The sequence below is a fragment of the Erithacus rubecula genome (genome assembly GCF_903797595.1).
Source record: "Erithacus rubecula genome assembly, chromosome: 2".
NCBI classification, from domain to species: Eukaryota; Metazoa; Chordata; class Aves; order Passeriformes; family Muscicapidae; genus Erithacus; species Erithacus rubecula.
Genome location: NC_136685.1, coordinates 81,364,547 through 81,385,074, shown reverse-complemented (window position 1 = coordinate 81,385,074; position 20,528 = coordinate 81,364,547). Strand labels below are relative to the sequence as shown.

Below are 20,528 nucleotides of genomic sequence, written 5' to 3'. Positions count from 1 at the left end.
GATGAGCATGAAGATTCTTATCCAGCCCCATGAAGTCATTAGACTTATTTCAGTCATATCAGCAATCTCCTGAGTGACATTTTTAACAGAGAGTCACATTCACACCCGTAACATCAGAGCAACTGGGGAAAAATAAAAACCCCAAGCATTAACTGCCTAAATTATGTGAGTTCTGTCCATGCTAAGAGATTGCTTTACCACACTTTCTCTCAAGAAAGGGAAGATGAGTTGAAAATAAAAAGCAATTAAGACTGTGTTGTGGGGTGCAACAACAAGGTGCTGGGGTTTCTGTGTTTTCTTTTTAATATATTCAGAGAAAACTGCAAGGAATCTTGAAGATAGTGGCAAAACCTTTGCCTTGCTCCAGGAGCCCAGAGAAGGACAAAAAAACCCAACCACCAGAAAAAAAAAAAAAAAAAAAAAAAAAAAAAAAAAAAAAAAAAAAAAAAAAAAAAGAGGCTTTAATATATAAAGTTGCATAGGTATCAAAAGCTGGAAACAATAACCCATCTGTATAAGGAAAAACATTAGCTGAAGGAATCCATTAAAGCAAAGCCTTCTTTTAGCTCCTTGAATAGTGTAAATATTACATTAAAAAACAGGCGTCAGCTTGTGGACTTTATAAGGGGCCATATCATTCTTCACTGAAGTAACAACTATGTAACTGCTGTGAAAACAGGATCTTGATACTATACAAGCCTGCAATATAGCCAAGGTATTATATAGGCTTTGACACTAATTTGGACAGGCTCCATGACTTGGTGGAAAGTGGAACTTATGACTTCATCCCAACTAGGACTAAATGGAGTTCTGCAAATATTTGGACCATCTGAACCAATCAAAAATTAAAGAAAATAAAGCAAAGTGTGCACAGCTCAGCTGATCCTGAAAGCCTTTTCTGCAAATCCTGGGAGACCTGATCCACCAGGCAAGCTCTTCTTTGGAGACCAGAGACTTTTACAGGATGCCATGTCAGTGGGACTAGCATAAGCAATACAAAGACTGCCAAAATACACTCAAGCAAGAATTATAGACCACTGCTTTTGTTGCAAAACTTTCTAAAAAGAAGTATCTAACACTAGTGTTACAAAGCTCAAGCAGAAATGCCAGATATTAATTGCTGAGTGGATCACGAAAAGGAAAGAAACTGTTTATATGGTGTTTTTTCAAGGTGATTTCAGTCTTGAAAGAAACAGCACGGGAAAAATCCTGTAGAGTAGCAGCCTGTATGGAAGCTCTTTTGGGGCAAGCACTGGGTTTCAGTTTCCAGGGATGACACATTGCTATTTTACTCTGCACCAAGCCAGCTTCAAAAATATTGAGCAGCTCTCTGGAACATGTCCTGAAATTCTGAGCATATCAAAGCATTAATAAATACATCCACAAAATTAGCAGCTTTAGAAGACTTCTTTCCTACTGAAGGAGACAGAAAAGTGTATATTCTGACATGACAATTAAAACTCATTATCAGAGCTAAGAACAGACTGGCACACTCTGACACTAAACCCAGTACTCCTTTATTTCTACCTCAATTTATACATGGACTTTGCCACTATCTACACACACACCCCTGCAATAAATTGCTGATTACTAATTAAGCCCTTCTAAGAGGCAAACTATAGCATAAAACTTCCTCCTTGAACAGATGCATCAAGAAATGCATGGTCTGCTAAAGATGTCACAGGACAAGCATGGGTACTATTGGGATGACATCTATTCATTGGCAACATGATTTCCTTCTCAAATCTGTCTCTTCAGTAGGGAAGACAGCTGACCATACAGGTTTGCACTATTTAGAACAGGATGGGAACAAGTCACACACCTGATGCTAGAAAATGTGGGTTTAAAACCTTTCTTGGACAGGAAGACATGATACTGTTCACTGAGCTCCTCTCTGCATCAATAAAAACAGTGTGGAAACACAGATGACGAATATAAAATGAGGCTACTGTGATGCAAATTTCTGTCCAAGCTTGTTTACTGCATCATGTCAAGACACTGCATGCTCAAGTTTATACCTGGGTCACAAAGAAGTGCATTTCCTTGCAACAGCCACATTGAGGTTAGTGTGGCTCCTCCTCTCAACAGCCTTCACACATTGAATACATCACAGAGGTGAAAGATGGGTTATTTTACCTGGTCTGAAAAGTCAGCATCATCACATGCAGCTCAGAAAATATAAATCATGCAGTTCAAGTCATGATGAGAAATTTATAAAATTTAGGAAAAACTGAAATGTGTTATTCATCACAGCCCCCATAGATTTTTTTTTCAAATTTCCCACTGAAAAGCAATGGGAATTGGAATACTGTTTAGAAATAACTGGACATTTTTGGGGGGATGTTTGGATTTTTTTTTTTTTTTTGTGACATTTGACTGAAATTTTAACATGATTTACATCAATTGAGATGAAAGTTTTACTGGATAAAGATTTTCAGTTTCTTGTTGAAGCCCTCTCACACTCTTTACAATAACAGTTCAGCTGTAAAATGTTCATCTGAGACGTGCAGGATCAGACTCATGTCCATGATCTGTTTCAAAGTGAAGGGCATGATCTTTGCTCTTCACATGAATATTCTGGCCACTAAAAAACAAGGTGCTTGAAGGGTGGAAGATGGTTTTTATTGGTTCTTCATTTCCCACAAGTGCAACTCTTTTCCCTTCAGAGACATGAATACTCAACTCATCACATCTGCTATTAATGCTGAATTAATCTTGCATCACTTTGCACTGCACACTAACAAAGGTCCTTCAAGAAATTAATGTATTGGGTTTTTCTGTGTCTCTGTCAGTGACATCAGCAGTAACAGGAAAAATGGGATGCAGACAATTACACAGTGCCCAATTACACAGGAAATCTGTAGTACAGCCAAGAATCAATCCACATAAGTTGTATTGCACTCTCACTCAAATCACCATTCTCCCTTTTTTCACATCTGACCTACTGACTTTCCTTCACTTTAAGAAGTTCAGCTTTCAAAGAAACATTTACTTGTTTATTAACACACTGTTCATTCTATTGGCTATGTCCCAGTTAAGAGCAGCCAAAGTATCACAAATAAAAAGTGCTTTCATTAAAAGACACAAAATGTGTTTGATCTGCTGTGGGACAAAATGCTAATTCAGAAGTGGAGCTAAAATACATATAAGCTTTTCAGACAGTTTATGCCTCCAAAAAGCCAACCATGTCCCAAGAGATGCTAATTTTGAAACAGCACAGACCATAGGACTGAGCCATTCACTAGACAGATGTGGTCACCGCTCCATTTCTCAGACTTCATGACTAGCATTTACACAAATAGTCTCAGAGTTTGGGAAGGAAGCTATAGCCAAGACTTTTAAGCACAATTTACCCAGATTGAGAAAAACAAACATTACTTCTCTCCCTGGAATTAAGCTATTGATGTGCAGATAATAGTCCTTCTGCCACAAGGGCAGTCTACTGTGTAACTTATTAAAAGAGAATATTCATTAATGACCAGTTGGAACATGCAGCTGAAGAGTTCTAATTGCCTCTCACAAAGGTCAGGTATATCCATACATACTCACAGTCCACTGCATTATGATGCAGGGTATTTTCTTTAATCACAGGGTGGGTTTTTCCTTTTTTACTTTCTTTGCTTCATTTAGCTGGAGCTCTGCCCTGTTGCCAGTAACTTGACAAACCTAACTATGACTTCTGATGCTCCTTACTAACCACTTTCAAAGGAAAAATCAATGGCTTTAGAGTATTATTTATATTCCAAAATACCTAATACTGTCAAACTGTGGAACTGACTGTCAAAAAATATAATGAAGTATAAAAGTGATAAAGGAATACATCTATGAACAATGAGGATTTCTGCTTAGAAAGCATTTCCTAATATTGAAAGAAGCTTCAGTGCTGCAGAAGTTCACCAGCTTTTAGAAATTAAAATGGATTATCAGTCAGGTTTGAAAAATGGTTGGCTCTACCAGGACTGAAAACTTTCCAGTCAAATTAAATATATGATTTTTTGGGAAGTAATTATGCCATCTCTTACTTCTTTGTTTTGCTTCCTGAGCAATCAAAGACACAGAATTTCCAAAAATTGTACCTTATATACATATGATGTGGTATTTCCAACCTCCTCTAAAACTCAAAGTCACTCCAAATTAATTATTCTTAATTTATATCAGTCTAAGGGTAGTGAAAGCCTACTTTTTTTTCTTGTCCTCTATAAAACACATGACAACCATTGCATATGCACAGAGGGAGATTTTCTCACAGAAAATAGAATAGAGTGGCATAACTGGCAGGCAGAGAGGTGGTCAGTACATTGCTTTGAGCCAAAGATAAGAATTAGTGTTGTTTGAAACCTCAGAATTCTCAACCACTGGTTTTAATGTATAGCTGTAGTGTTTAAACTAAGGTTAAGTTTACTATAAGCCTATCTGGCATAAGACTAACAATAGATTACTGATGGAGAGACTGTTTTAAGGAACTTTATATTTTAGTAGGATTGCATAGTATATGTCCAGTTTTAAGAACCCGACTTCTCTTTCCTCTTGTTTTGGTGCTTTATCATTCTCCTCAACATTGATAGATATAAACTTGCTGCCAGCACTGACTGCAGCAGCTTCTTCTTATCACTTACAGATCATACAAGCCTGCTTGTCCCTCTTCAAACATATTCAGCCCTGCTATAGGATGGGAATCCTATAGTGCGGGAAGTTACCAGGAAGATAACTTGCCCCTATATTTACAGAACTACTTAATTGTACAGCTGAGGTCACATTGAATTCTTCAGTGATTTCTGCCCTCAGGACTAAGATTTCTTGCCAAATTGAAGTGTAACAATACTAAACATTGCTCCTCTGCTGAATGTTTAGCCTCTGCCATGGAAGTTGGTCTCTTGTTGAATAAGTTCTCCTGACTCTGTTGCTGCATAAAATACTTCTGTACTATTACCGGAAGTCCATATTCATGTTTAATACCTTTTACATACTCTACTTTTCACAAGTCACAAATCAACCAGCTGATATTTTGCTGTTGATAAGTGTAAAACCTAAATAATGAGCTGCCAAACAAGGGGATCCACGAGTTCCTTGCACTTTCAATGAGCACATGCTCAGGAGCCTACCTCTCCTCAGCCCATATACTCCTTTTGGATGTAAAGGAAAATGTCCACTAGGGAGTATCCTAGCAGTCAGAAGATGGAATCATGATCATTCTACCCAGAGGGTCTTCAGAAGAGGACAAAACATTTCTCATGAACAACAGGTGTGTGGCTGTGGACTTAGGCTGCACTCCTGCAGCACAGCTCTGCTCCCAAAAACCTGCAGCAAGCCTGAGGTCACACCCTGCAGTAATGTGTGTAATCTGTGGCAAGTGAAGCCAACGATCTGGAACTATCCCAACAGGCCCTAAGCAGCAGCAGCAGGACATATTCTATTGCCTTGTTAAAAGCCAAACTCTGCATTGTCCCTACTGCTGCCTACTCTGTGTTTATACAGGTACTATGCATACATTTCAGCTTATGGTCAATATTCCATAGACATGGAAAGGCATTTTTCCCTTACCCAACTGATTTACCTTGTCTCCTTTACAACAGCACTGTTCTTAAATGTATTCCTACCACATTAGAATGCTGTCACTTGGACTGTCTCCTTCTTCACTTCCTTTCCTCCTCCTCCTGGCATTCTTTAGGCAATGTGAAAAGCCACAGAAGGGCCCAGACTGTGTAACAGAGCCTCCAAGTTTATCTTTTTGTCCTACTGTTTCTGTTTATCTCCAACAAGCAATGACTTAAAATCTTTTGTAAATAAAATGAAGTCACCTATGATTCATGGCAAACACCCTGCATGTTTCTTGATGATTGGAATGAAATTTCACTTACTGTGCTCAGAGACACACAAAACTACCAAGGACACACCTACCTAGAGCCAGCAGAGATATTTAGGACAAGTCCTTCTGGAAGCACACAAGAGAATTTTTTAATACCAATTTCTAAAAGGTTTCCCTTCACTGTTCATAACATGTCCACTGTCTGTTTTTCCAGTGACACTGCCTGCTTTAGTTCACTTCTGCTCTGGACCCTTTTTCAGTCATGATGACAGTAAGATGGCCAGTGCAGCCAATGTATTTTCCATTTTTCTGCATCATTTAACCCTTCACTATTGGAGGAAAAAAAAAAAAAAAAAAGTAAGTTAGGAGTTGTTGAACAAGTGAACAAAAGAAATAGAGTCTGATGGGCCCACAGCTCTTCAGCTGCTAGCCCAGTATTTGAGTGTATCACTTGGTTGCTTTATCTCTGCTCTTTCCATAAACTCAGGTACAACTGTTTCTCCCAGCCTTCATTTCTCCCCTTAATATATCTGCAAAGTATTTGGGATACCAAGTGTCTTTCAACAGATGACTGAATTATCATGGAAGACAGCATGATTTTCACCTCAATTAAGGTACATAGTGAAAACTGTCACATCTGACTGTGATGAAAACTAAACAACTCTCCAGGAAGTAGAAGGCAATTTCTTTCTTTCTCTTCATGGTTGTCACAATATTCTGACAACAACTCTTTACTGAGTCCATTTCTAAACTTCTCACTAAAAAAAAAAAGACAGGAATTCAGCAATTCTGCCTGCTCCGTATTCACTAGCTTTTTTAAGGCTCATAAACACTCAGTGAAATTCAGAGTGAGCCCTGATCTCTGCCAAATTTGCTTCTCACACAGCACAGAAACATGTTCATTATTTACATATTCTTTGCTCTTGATTATCCACCAAAGGCTAATCTGAATGGTGAGAATGGCATTGTACAGAGTATGTGTTATTCTTATTCTTATTATTCTTATTATTCTTACTACATGCTATCAGCAGAACAGGCTCATACTCAGATTGTGAACTTTCACTAGTTCACAGAGGACAGACAAGGACAGAACATCATCCAGTGGCATCAGCATTTACATGTACTTCCCATGCAGCAGAACTGGATTGCTCCCCATTATTTTTGTTCTTAAATACATCAAATTACACCATGTTAGTAAGATGACAGCTGGATAAATGTTTTTTTTTTTTTTCCTTTTTTTTTTTTTTCCCTGCTAGGGTCATCTGCTTCCACTGAGTCCTCCCAAAACTCCCACAGAAGGCAAGCCAAATGCAAAACACAGCATTAGGAATGATGATGACAATTTTCTAATTCAGGATATTTTAGGCCTGATATTTGATTAGTGTGGAGTTCTAACTTCAACTGAAGCACAAGTAGCTCACCTGAAAAACACAGACCTGCAAGATGGACACACAAATTCGGCATACTCAGAATATCTATAGCAAATACCATGGCAAATTTATGGCATTTATATCTTCAGCAGACTGAATTAAGGAGGTAACAAGGCATTTTTTAAAGAACAACTAAACTTTTTTTTGTTGGAGAGGGAGAGGGGAGGGAGGAAGAAACTAAAAATATTCAATGCTGTTCCCATGGGGGGCAGGGAAGAAAATACTTTTCAATTATACATAAATAAATATATCATTTCAAGACCCTGACCCAAGGTAACCTCTTACGCTAGGATAAATAAACGAGTCTGCAACTGTTGGCATTGCAACGTGGAAAACACAAACCAAATAAAGACAACTTGGAAAAACTTCTTATCTTCTCTTAGGTTCACTACAGTGTGGTCTTTTAGGCATCACAATTCCAAGCCATAATAATGGTATATCATCTGAATTGTGTATGCATTTTTGCCTTCTTGACACTAAAAAAAAAATTAAGAGTCTCTAACATCATTGATTCTACGACATTGTTTCTTCAAGTAACTTTGAGGTCTTTACTGCAGAAGAAAAAATAACAAGCAAAAAACATGAAGAAACAATTACAGGAGCTCTAAGAGAAACCATAAAGAACCGGCAATGATTCTTCTAAAGAATGCTGACCTGCTTAAAAAATAATCCGGCAACATCAACAAATTTACATTATAATTATGTGAGATAAAATTTCTAAATTCATTATATGGAACTATAAAAGAATGACATGGCGTCTTACATGAATCCTAAGTTTTATTTTTCTAGTGAGAACATATTCTCTGCATTAAATGATGTAGAAGGAGATGTATATAATTTCAGGCTTTAACTTACATTGCATTAATGGTGCTGCCCAAATTTGAGAGCTACTGCTTCAACCAATGACATACATTACCAGGTACCATCAATCAAACAGCTCTTTCATACTGAAAAGACCCAAGTACACCACTAATCAGGAAATGTGTGTTTTTGCTCCTTTAGTGACACTCTTGCACCATTTTGTTGTTTTCTGTTACATCCTGGGCCAGAGCTTCTGAATTTGATTTTCTTAAGCCTACTTGCATTTATAGCAAAGTAATTTTTGAAGTCATGTGCCTGTCTTCCATACCTAGACTAAAGATACTGAAATGACCCAATGTCAGCATCAAGCTAACAAATCATTCCAAACATCTGAGTATGAAGTCATTCTGCTAACAGAAAAAGGAACAGATGCTGGTGGGAAAAAAGGAAGTTAACTCCACAATTGCTGGCATTTTCCAAACATCAAGCTGAAGGAATGCCGTGGTTTGCAAAGGGCAACATCCTCCCACTGTGACTTCCCAGCATTATGAGATTTCCAGTGAGCCCTAGGCAAACTGAAAGCAAGTCTATTTTCAGAGAATTAATTTGAGAGATTCCACATTTCAGACTGTTTCACCATAACCTTCTGAGCTAAGGAAGTCATGCAGTCTTCCCAGACAAAAAGCAGCCATGTATCCCAGGCACTGGGAGGGAACCAAAGTGCATCTGCTACTGCCTCTTCCGAGGAGTTGGACTCATAGCAATAATACAGGACAGTATACAGGAGTTGCACAAAGCCTTATGGATGTTCCCTTTCTTTATAGGGCCATACAGCTGCTTTCCTAGTTGGATTTATGAACAGATTAGAGAATCACACATTAATTTAGGATGGAAGGGGCCTTGAGAAGAAATGACCCGCTCAGAGCTAATGTCAAAGTTAGATCAGATTGTTCAGCTAATTGTCAAGGTTTGAACATTGGGTTAAATTAAAAAGTTGACTGAAGCTGAACTTCAGCCTTGAACTTCCAAAGCCTTGGTAGGAAGAAAAACAATTTTATGATGAGCCAAAGACTTCAGAAAATGTATAATTCTTCATATCCAGTGTGACTTTGCTGGCCTTTGCCTTGTGACCATGAAACACAATTATTAGTTATCAATACTGTTAATTGTGGGATTGCTTACACATTAGAACTCAAAATCCCACACAGCTTCTTCAGCCTCCTACTGCCCACCAGCTGCTTTTGCTGATAGGCAGTCACACGTGCTGTGAGGGTTACTCTGTGTTTCCCAGACTTCCTAGGGAAAAAGAGAGTAAAAGTACCCACCCCCACATCCCCACATTCACCCACACTCCCCTTCAACACTTCCTGCAGAGCTGAGAGAAAATCTCTCATGAAGTCACATCCAAGACTCATCAAACTATGAGTCCTTACAAATGGCTCCTCAAAGCATCTTGTGTGTTCACGTCTGCTGCTCCCAGATCCAGCATATGGGACAACAGCTCTAAAGAAAGGAACTTATAAAGGACACATTAAATGCTCCTTAAAGCTAAAATCCGTAACCAAAACAGTTTAATATTCCAAATCAATAACAGACTCTAAGAGCATTTCAAAGAGGAAAAAATAATGCAAGAAGATAGAATTGAAAACAATACAACTTCAAACCACCCACTTCATTTATTATGGGACAACCACGTGCTTGGCAGTCTTCATACAAAAAGGATGAACCCCAAAGGGCTTTTGTAGCTTAGAACAGACAATACAAAACCAAAAACCCACACTCAGACAACACAATAGTGATCTTCATCTGGTATACTGTATCACTAAATAAGACCAGATGAAGATCCATTTTCTCTCTTCTTTAGGGAAAATGTATAATCTCCTGAATACCTCAGAACTGGCTAAATGGCAGATCCCAAAGGGATCTAGTGGCCCAGGGTCTAGTTAGAGGCCTTTCACCAGTGATGGTTCAATACTGGGCCCAACATTGTCTAACTCATTCATCAATGACTTGGATGAGGGGGCAGATGCCTCCTCAGCAAGCTCACTGATGACACATATCTGGGAGCAGTGGCTGATGCCCCAGAGGGCTGTGGAGCCCTTCAGAAGGACAGGCTGGAGAGATGGGCACAGAGGAAACTTCTGAAATTCAACAGAGTGCAGGTTCATGCACCTAGGGAAGAATAACTCCATGGACCAGCACAGGCTCAAGTGCTGGAAAGGAGCTCTGTGGAGAAGGACCTGGACATGCTGGTGGACAACAAACCATCCATGAGCCAGCGGTGTGTCCAATGGAGTCCTGGGGTGCATTAGGAAGAGCACTGCCAGCAGGCTGAGGGAGGTGATCCTGCTCCTCTACTCAGCCCTGGTGAGGCAGATCTGGAGTTCTGTGTCCAGTTCTGGGCTCCTCAGGACAGGAGACATGGAGCTCCTGAGTGGGCCCAGTGGAGGGCAACAAAGATGATTAAGGGACTGGACCATCCCTCTTACCAGGAGAGGCTGAGGGAGCAGGCCTGGTCAGCCTGGAGAAGGAACAATGGAGAGGGGATCTTATCCATGCCTATCAGTATCTGAAGGGAGGCTGCCAAGAGTATGGAGCCAGGCTCTCTGTGATGTTGAGCAATAGGAGGCAATGAACACAAACTGATAGACAGAAAGTTCCACCTAAATATGAGGCATAACTTTACTGTGTGGGTGACCAAGCACTGGAATGCGTTGTCCAGAGAGGTTGTGGAGTTTCTCTCAACAGAGATATTGAAGAATGGTCTAGATACAGTCCTGTGCCATGTGCTCTAGAATGACCCTGCTTGCCACAGATGATCCTACTGGTGGTCTCTTACCCATTTTGTCATTCTGTGATCTCAATATGTATCTACGACTTCAAAGCAGGAACCTGAAGAAGTGAACTCCTATCTAAATACATCAAGTGTCATGCAGTCTCCTGCTCTTAGAACTTCCATATGAAGCCTTAAATGCAAAGAAAATACCTCAGGGTTTGGAACAAATGCCCTGACAGTTCACTTTAGCATAGAAATAATTTACAGAAGTAACAGTCTCTCCATCTTAACCCATCTAAAACTATGCTTCACAGTGCAAAATCAGATGCACCGCAGCCCTAGAACAAACAGTAAGTGCAGAAATTTTCACTCACTTCTGAAAGCTTTCCCTAAAGGCAAGGAGGACTCCAGGTTTTATGTTTATATCCATCATGTCATTCATTCCTTGTAATTATATAAAAAGCTGCAAAAGCAGCTTAGATCCCTCCAGCAGATTTCAAACTATCTTACTCTACATCCAGCTGCACAGTATCAAGCTATACTTTTTATGCTGACATTTTGCTGACAATCCAAACCTCAAGGGCAAAGCTCAAACAAAAACTCTCAAAGAAAGAAAAAAACCCAAACCAAATATGTAGACATTATCTTCATCAATCCTGGACAGGCAGCATGGGACCAAAGTGGGAGTTTGTGAAAATGAGCTACAAACTGTTTAAAAGAGACCATAGAAAAACTACTAAAAGTTGATGTCCCACTAAGGCTAGGATTCTCAAGAGTATTTCAAAGCCTATGAGGATGCAGCCCTGATATTAGGAAAAGAGAACTGAATGCAAAGTGATGCTGCTTCTTTGTGAGAGAAGTGTAAATCTCCCCTAGGAGGACATCTGAGGCATTCTCCACCTGCAGCCTCAGTGGTTCAGCAGCAATCTGTGATCTCAGTTCAAAGAACCTCGACTCCTTAATGATTGTGTAATGCACCAAAGTGCCTTCTACTCTGTCCTTCCTGCTTCTTACAGTGGGCTCACTCAAACCCAGAAACTTCACCACAAGAACATAATAGAAAGAAATGCATAAAGAAAATAAAAGAAATAAATGCATAAAGAAAAATAATGAACAGTGCTTGATCTGAAAATATATTCAGCTGTTTCAGAATGTATCTCAAAACAAAACAAAACAAACAAACAAAAAACAAACAAACAAAAAACAAACAAACGAACAAAAAAAAAAAAAAACCAAAAAAACCCAAAAAAACAAAGGAAAGGTAAAGCGGAAAGGGAGCAAAAAAAGGAATGCTGTATGCAGCCAAGGCATGTATAAATAGTACAGGGAAAAGGTATAAGGTAATGGCAAGGCCAGAACATTTCCAAAAAGTTTGCTAACTATCTATTGCTTCCTTCAGGTAGAGAGAAATGTATTTATGCATAAATACAACAATGATAGTTTTTGAACGTATAAAACAATTTAAATCAAATACGTTTTGGAACCAAGGAGTTTTCTGACTCCTCCTTTCATTTCCAGTTTAGTTTTTTTCATCATCAGGTAGATGAAAAATATAATTAATAGATATTTTTAAAAATAATTGCAGACAATAGTGTCATGAAGGATATTCTCTTATTTTCTGCATATTGGCTGTTACAGACTATGGTTCAGGTAAATTTTCCTCCCAGTTTTTATATCTTATTTTGCTATTGTGGAGAATTTCTTTTCCATAACAGAAAACGTAGACTAAATATACAGATTTTAAGTATGTACTTTTCCTCAGATGCCATGAATATATACTTCCAGAAAGTTTCAGTGTGTTGCTTATTACCTCACTATTTGATTTTAAATAATCTCCCTTGAGTAGATAAAGCACAATCCACTCAAAGCAACTATTTTAGGATACCACTAAAATTACAAGAGTGCAAGATAACATTGAGATATTTTGGAGATCTCAACATATTATTAGGACTGAAGGATTGAGATTTTTGTTGGTTTTTTATTTTGTTTGATTGGAAACAAGCTATATGATACAGCTAGTTCAGTCTGACTCTACTTTGGAAAAAAATTGCTACCAATTATTTTTCCTCAAAAAAAGACAGAAGTGAAAAAAACCTAACTTGTTTAACTGTGCAAAATGCGTGTGCTTGGTACTAAAATCTGCTCAGCCAAAAGCTTACAAATTAGTCTCTGGAGGAAGGAAAGGTCATAAAAAGAAAACAACTTGACTTGCTTTCCAATAGCAATAAGTCTAACAGCTTGTAGGGCCGTTCAGAAGGCAATAAGCTATGGTCTGCAGAATGAGGCTTCATTCTGAGAAACACGGGCTGCATCCAAAGCAACGTGTGCTGAAGCAGTGCAATACCTCCATTTCCTACACTGCTTGGGATCACAATATGAGCTTGTTTATAGATGAGACAAATGAGCTAACATTTTTTCTTTCCATATAATTATTTGGTTGGTATTTAGGGAGATTATGTATGATAGTATCAGCTCCTGGTAAAACAGCACTGAAGAACATTGGTTTTCTAACGTTTTACATTGGAAATTTGCAAATAAATACATTTGAAATCTTGGTCTAGTGCTTGATTTAATTCCTGCAAAACCTGTATCTGGTAGGAAGTCTAGAGAGAGGAGTTACAGAGGTGGTTTATGTAAGTCTAAATTTCAGCTTATGGTGAGACATGAAGATTATTCTAAACAAAACCAAAATAAAATACCTGAACTTAGGGAGGATGTTATAATTTGTATTTTCTACATATGGCTTTACTTAACAATTTCGATGGAAAATTCTTCTACAGAGGAACAGGCAATCTAAAACATGTACTGGTGGTTTGGATAGATAGTCAGGGTGCCATCAGTGGTGACTGCATTTCCAATGCAAATCAAGCCAACTGTATTTTTCATTGTCTATCCTGTACTGATTAATGTCCAGGTAGAGAACAATTGAGATTAAGAAGACATTCACATTTTCCAACAGACCAGCCTTTATTCCTTGCAAGTAGTTATTCCACAAATAAGAGAAAAATATCCACTAGAGCTGCCAGCTAGAGCTACTCTTTTAGGTCAAATAATTGGTGATTAGTTTTTACTGCTAATGGTTTCAGACATTAACCCAGAACAGCCAAAAGCAATCAAAGCAAGCATGGCTGTGTAACACTGTGTGAATGCTACTCTGTAGGTATCACTTACAATAATGAAATTTTGGTTCAGAATTCAGCCTCCTTTGATTACTGTGGACTGTTGACTGGCAAGCTGTGCCCCTGGCATACAACTCTCAGTGTACAGACCTACCTGTCCTCCTCCATTTCTCCAGAAAGGCTTGATATCAGGAACAGGTGGAATGAGTTTTTTAATACAATAGTGACTTTCTGCCACCACATTGGAATCAAGTACCATAGAAAATTGCATCTAACATCTACCAAGATAAATGTGTGTCTACAACAACGACTAATCATTTTTGCAACTGACATTTGACACCACCTTCAGAGCAAATCAGGAAGCTCTGACTTTCCATTACTTTTAGAATAGAAAAGGCACCTGAGATTAACAATTGTGAAGAGTTGCCACAGTCTGCACTTCTTGACCTTCTAGTTTGTAGTGTTCCCACTTGCTGCATCTCAAAGCATAGGGCCCCTACTTGCCAGGAAACTCCAAGAACCCAACATCAGCAAGACAGAGCCCTCTGGGGACTTGTGCTGGGTAGCTAGAAGTGTTCTGCCAAGTGAGAAATTGGAACCTTTGTGGCTAAAATTAGACTGCAAATTCTTCAGGGAAAAGAGGGGTTTGCTTTAAAGCGAAGCCTGAACAGGCTTCTCTGTCACTGCAAAACAATGATGATAGGTGGATTAGGTAGTAGGCTAGAGAGAGATATCATCACCAATCATCTGACTGCCTGTGAGGGAAACAATGAATAACACTGGACAATTAAGGTTTCAAGCAATTGAAAGTATCTACAATGTAATGAATAGACATCTGGCATTGGTATCCCATCCCATTTAGTACATCATTTTGGATAGATGAAGTTCTGCTAACTGAAGTTGAATTATAAACTATAAAGATTTTCCAGTATGCAGCTTCTTTAACTTTGGAAGTCTTTAAGATTCTTATAGCAAATCCACTGCTGTAGAACATGGGGGAAACAAACAAACAAACAAAAACTCCAACAAAAACAAAATCCCCAATGTAACAAGTGAATCCAATCAACACATTAAGTACATTAAAGCACAAATCTTCCTGCCAAGGCTGACTGGTCCAGGAGGTGAGATGGCTCTAGGACAACTACAAATAGATCCTCTCCCACCAAAGCTGAAAAACCCAGCTGAGCTGGCCAGTAAAAATGTAAAGCAGACATTCATCACAGAGTCTGCACCTTTCCTCCACTTGCAAGCGCTGTGTACCAGCAGGAAAAAAGAATGGAGATAGCACCGAAGACAATGGAGCCTAGACTGCTCTTGTGCACTATTGCTAGCTCTGAGCTATTGCTAGCTCAGAGCCACTGTAATTAATTGATTTCTATTAACTTCCCTGTGTGAAGTTTAAAAAACCCAGTCAACCAACAAAAAAACCCTGAGCACAAAGCACCCTGATTGGACTGGTTTCCTTTAATTACACAGTGAGAAAATTCAATGTCCCCACTTGGAGGAAAAAAGGCAACAAACACAGCCTCCAGAAGGACCATGAGCAGGATTTTAATCTGCCAGGTTCAGTGTTGAAGTCTAAACCTCCTCTTCCATGTTCTGTTATGAAGACTTATGTTCAAAGACTAATGCTCTCATAGCATGACTTGCACACTCAGGAAATAAAATTAACCAACAAATCCACCACATCTTTTCCCTCCTAACATGTATGGCTAATAAATACATGCTATTTGGGTTATCTTCATTTCTGACAATGTGTTTCCTAGAGCAGCAAAACTTTTCTAATGCCACATTAGTGCAGAAACTCCTTGTTTAGTAAGTTTCACAGCAATGATACAACTTAGCCATTAATTTGGCCATCATTCTGCCAGAGACAAAATATTAGTGTGATTGAGCCTTTACTGATTTGTCAGAAATTTGAAGACCTTGAAGGGAGAAGTGTTACATGGAAAGTGATACAAGCAGGTGCTCCTCGCTTTACAATACACAGTGGAACATTTCCTACAAACTGTGGAAGACCTTGAACTACCAAGTTTTAAGACATCACTACTGTTGCATACTTTACAGGTATTTGAAGACACTCTGAAAGACTTCAGCAATGTTTTTTCTATTTTAAGCAACCTACAATTTTTAAAAAATTCCTTAATACATTTCCATGATAGTTGTTCTTTTAGCTCAAAGAAAAAACAAACAAAGATCCAAACCCCCGCAAGTCCCAAACATGTCCCAAAACAATAAAACAAAAAAACCCAAATACATAAACAATTCAAGCTGTGACAGTGTACTATTTTAAGATGTTAAGATCCTTTTCAGAAATTACAAGTGCATGCATTACTTATCATAAAATTGTGCCATAGCCACACTTATAAAAATCCTTCCATCACTTATACATGTTCTTAAGTAAAAAGTAGGTAAACACATAGCTCAAATCAAGATGCAGTTATGAACATGCACAGAGAATTTATTGGTGAGCTACTCCAATGGGGACAAGTAGTACCTTCTTTTTGCTGCAGTAAATCTGCCATTTCTTCTCTGGAGGGAGTGCAAACATAGCCTCTCTGTTCTTGTCTGTGAGATCCAATTCATCCTGGAGATTGAGAAAAACAGAAAAAAAACAGTCAACAGCTGCATTGGTAACTTCTAATAAGTTGAGAGGTTTCTTTTTTCATTCTTTCTAATGAGTTGAGAATATCAGGCATGTTTAACTATCCTTCAATCAAGAGGACTTAGTGGCTTCCAAAGACTCCAAAGGTTACTGTTTTGTGATGATTTCCTTGCTACCTTGAGTTCTCCCTGTCAGAGCACAACCTATGAAGAGAGGCAGTCTGAACAACTCTCATGTCAAAATTCCATTACTAATGATCAGTGAAGGATGGGAAAGATCACATGAAAGGGATGAAGTGAAAAACTCAAAGCACTGTATGATGTGACACAGACGTTCCATATGATACTTAGAGAAAGGCTAAAAGTTTGATACAACTTTTTTTCCTGGTCGGCAATACCAAATTGCTCTTCCATAAAAAGAAAATAGTTCAATTTCTCTATCTTTCAAGCAAAGGCCATGAGACAGTTGTCATGTCATCAGAAACCTACAGAGTGGAAATGTTTTTCCAGATGTTTGTTCTCTAAACCACACAGTCCCCATCACAGACACCCAGCATTTCAGACATAAAGGGCAGAACTCCACAGCGTCACATTGGGTTGATCAGAGCAACACATTCAGTTGCTGTTAAGAAAAGTGAGCTCAGTAGAACATGCCCTCTTAGAGCTGAGCCAAGCTTACAATAGTAAAATGAAGGATAATGCCGTGATCTGGGACAGACTGCCAAATTCCACAGCTTCAGTTACTCCTCTGTAAAAGGTGAATAACAATAGACTCCTTTCCAAAGCATGTCTCTGAAACTATAAAATGAGAGATTGCTACTTCCTCTGTGTTAATTCAGTACTGATCAGAACAGGGCTCCAATCAAAGCTGCCAGTTTTAGGTGCTAACAAAGAGAATTGAACAAAAAGGAATGGTCTTCAGGGCAAGCAGATTGCATGAGCAGGGACAGATGAAGATGTCTAAATTAGAGTTTCAGTCATATAAAGAAAAACTTCCAGTAATGTTTCAATGAATCCATTTTGGCAGGGCTTTGAGTTTTTTCCTTATGTATTTGAAATATTTGGAGAAGGAAGTGTCCAGGGGTCCAATATCAAGATGACATTGTTGCACTAAAATGCTGCACACACAGATTCTGGCACCCACACTAACCTTGTCCAAGCAGAGACAATACCTCTTTAACTCAGCCCAACAATGGCTCATTTGGAAAGCGTTCAGGGCTGGGAAACTTGTGAAAACAGTGAGCAAAATTGCACACTGAGCCTGGTAGCGGCTGCTGACAGATTTAAAAGCCCACAGAGATTTAAGCTGCAAAAAGGTACAAAAGAAATGCAAACAGTAACAAGGCGAGGTCAGTGCCAGCAGCCCAAGGTAGAAGAAGCTGGAGGGTTATTTTAAACAAGAAAAGGTTTAAAGGAAAAAAAAAATTAGCTGTGCAAAAAGAGTGCAAACCATGTGGAAATGTTTAGTGTGAATTTCCAAACAAGGGGGCAGCCAAGCAAGGCAAGGAGTTTTATCCTTGCTATACACAATTAGAAAACTCAGGCCAGGATCACATTCTTGGGGGGAGAGGGAGAGTGAAACTACATGTAAGGCCTTAAGACAAGCAAAGGAATGCTGTTAGAGGTCAAGCATGTGGAAGGGAAAGGAGGGGAAGATAGGGAATCAGAAATGCAAGGTTTGGAAGAACTATCATAGAAGCCAGAATATACATGAGCTTTCTGGTTTAGCTGAATTCTTAGGAAAAAATATGATTGTTTTATTGACCTGCTTAATGAATGTTCTTACTTTCCTTTTTTTTTTTTTTTTTTTTTTTTTTTTTTTTTTTTTTTTTAATACAGTGCAGCTAACTTGGTTTCCTAATCCATAGTTCTTTTTCTGGAGTCTGCTGACAGATTAGACAAGCAGCAGAAGCTCTGCATAGAAGCTGTGCACTAAACTAAATTAAGATCTCAATCAATACAGTTCAAGACAGTCATTTCATCAAAAGAATGTACCTATTGACAAAAACCACCCTGAGGAGAGGATTCTGACACTACAGCTTCTAGACACTGCCATGGATACTGGCAATATTCAGGGATATAAAGATAAATCTGCTTTCAATGGGACAATTAGAATATGCAACTTCCATTCACATAATTTTGCATCATGAATTGCTTTTCAGGACAGAGGCTTAGAAAATTAGTTTGAAAGGATGGAAGATCCAGAGGGAAAATAGTGCATACCACATTATTGTGACTTAGGACGGTAGAGGAAGCCAAAAGAATTTTAGAAGTCATCGCAGTAGCTCAGTAACAAGAAAACTGTTCAGTGTTTCCAGGTATAAGGGGATAACCAGAGGCAGACCCAAACACACCTGCCTGAAAAATAGCACATGAAAAATGCCTTACCCTTAATTTTGAATGTTAGTCTTTGTTAGGAGGTAGAATGCTGGGTTCTAACACCCAGGTCAGATGGACAGGGATCAAGCCTGAGTATTCAGGAGGGAAAGATACATCTCCAGAACACAAAGCAGAAGTCAAGGTGCTCAACTCCCTTTCCAGAAGTGAGTGTTCAGCAAGTGTGTTGCTTCACTAAGAAGAAAGGAGTGTGAAGAACTGAAGAGGCCTGCATGTCCTCACCTACTTCCACTGTCAATCAAAACCTAACCTATAAAAAACCCAAGAAACCCCTGCAAAATACAAGACATGAGATCTTCTTCTGGAACTCTCAATTTTATCTACCCCATTCCCTTTCTATAAAACACAAACAAAAGGTCACTGTGACTGCACAGGAAAACCATGGATCTAGCTAAGAAAGAAGACCCCGAAACAGGCAGGCTGTTTTTCTATTCTGACTCAGGATCCTAACAGACAGCAAATAAGGAAACCCGCTGCCTTGGAGGGAAGTGGGAGGAACAGCAGAAAGAATAAATTTCAGGAGGGTAATTTGGCTCCTTAACAGGTCATTCTGACCCAATGACAGAAGCAGATTTGTCAACATATAGAAATTCAGACTGTAGAGTTAGCTCAGTGATGGCAAGTGGCTATTGAAAAGAGAAAAGAATTGCCCAATTTGGCAGGAAAGTGGAATAACGACAAACTGAATGCAGTCATCAAGACTCGTGTTGGAACCAGACTAAGGAAGCCAATGTGATTGAATGCCCAGGGAGCAAATGTAAAGGGCAAGGAAAAAAGGGTCGGTCAGAACAAAGCAGAGACAACTCCCTTCTCCAGAACCTGTGCAGGTTTCCCAGCTGAAACATAGTAAGTCCCCTTCTACACCTTGGATGGACAGATTAGTTCCAGCAATTCATGCCAGCGTGACCCTGCTCAATGGAACACAGCCTCCTGGCTCTTAAAAATGCTTGAAGTTGCATGAAACACAGATGAAAAGGATATTTGCCAGACTGGACTGAGGAATATGTACAGCATGCCCAGTTAATTGCACCTACATTTCTCTCTTTTATTTATTTCCTATTTTATTTTATCTAGTGGTAGTTAATTCAGTTAATTTCACTTTCTTGTGGGCATTTTATTTACTTACGTAGATTGAATTTCAATGATAAAACATTTTAAAAGAACTGGAACTGGATTTGAGGTTCAAATACTTCCAGTCCAGTTCTCAGGCCAAAAGAGAAGATGGCCTCTATTCAAAATGGCTACAACCCAAGGAAATAAGAGACAAAGAACAAGAAGGAGGAATGGGTAGGAAACATAAATCCAGTATTTTGCAGGATTTAAAACCACATTATGTCCCCTGTTTTTGGGAACGTTCATCAAAGCTTGTAAACTGGATTTGATGCTAGGCAGCCATCAGGACAGAAATTACACTCAAAGCTCCAGAAAAGCATTTCTCACCTAGACTGGCCAGTACTTTGTTTAGTGACACAAAATGAAATTAATAAAGAGAAAAAGTAAGATTTTGGTAATGTAGAAGAGTGTTTCACTTGGAGAGAGACTCATTAAAGGAGAACCCTTAACACCTACCAACATACCTGCCTCTCTAAAGGAGA

General features: G+C 38.9%; 1 protein-coding gene across 4 annotated transcripts in view; it reads right to left on the bottom strand.

Moving 5' to 3' along the window:
• Positions 1 to 20,528, bottom strand: part of DAAM2 (dishevelled associated activator of morphogenesis 2) — a 201,256-nt gene that overhangs the window by 79,463 nt on the left and 101,265 nt on the right. For all 4 annotated transcript variants that reach the window (XM_079298438.1, XM_079298439.1, XM_079298437.1 and 1 more), the window contains one exon: positions 16,430 to 16,519. In XM_079298438.1, the coding sequence (XP_079154564.1) occupies positions 16,430 to 16,519 (90 nt within the window). The remainder of the gene's footprint in view (positions 1 to 16,429; positions 16,520 to 20,528) is intronic.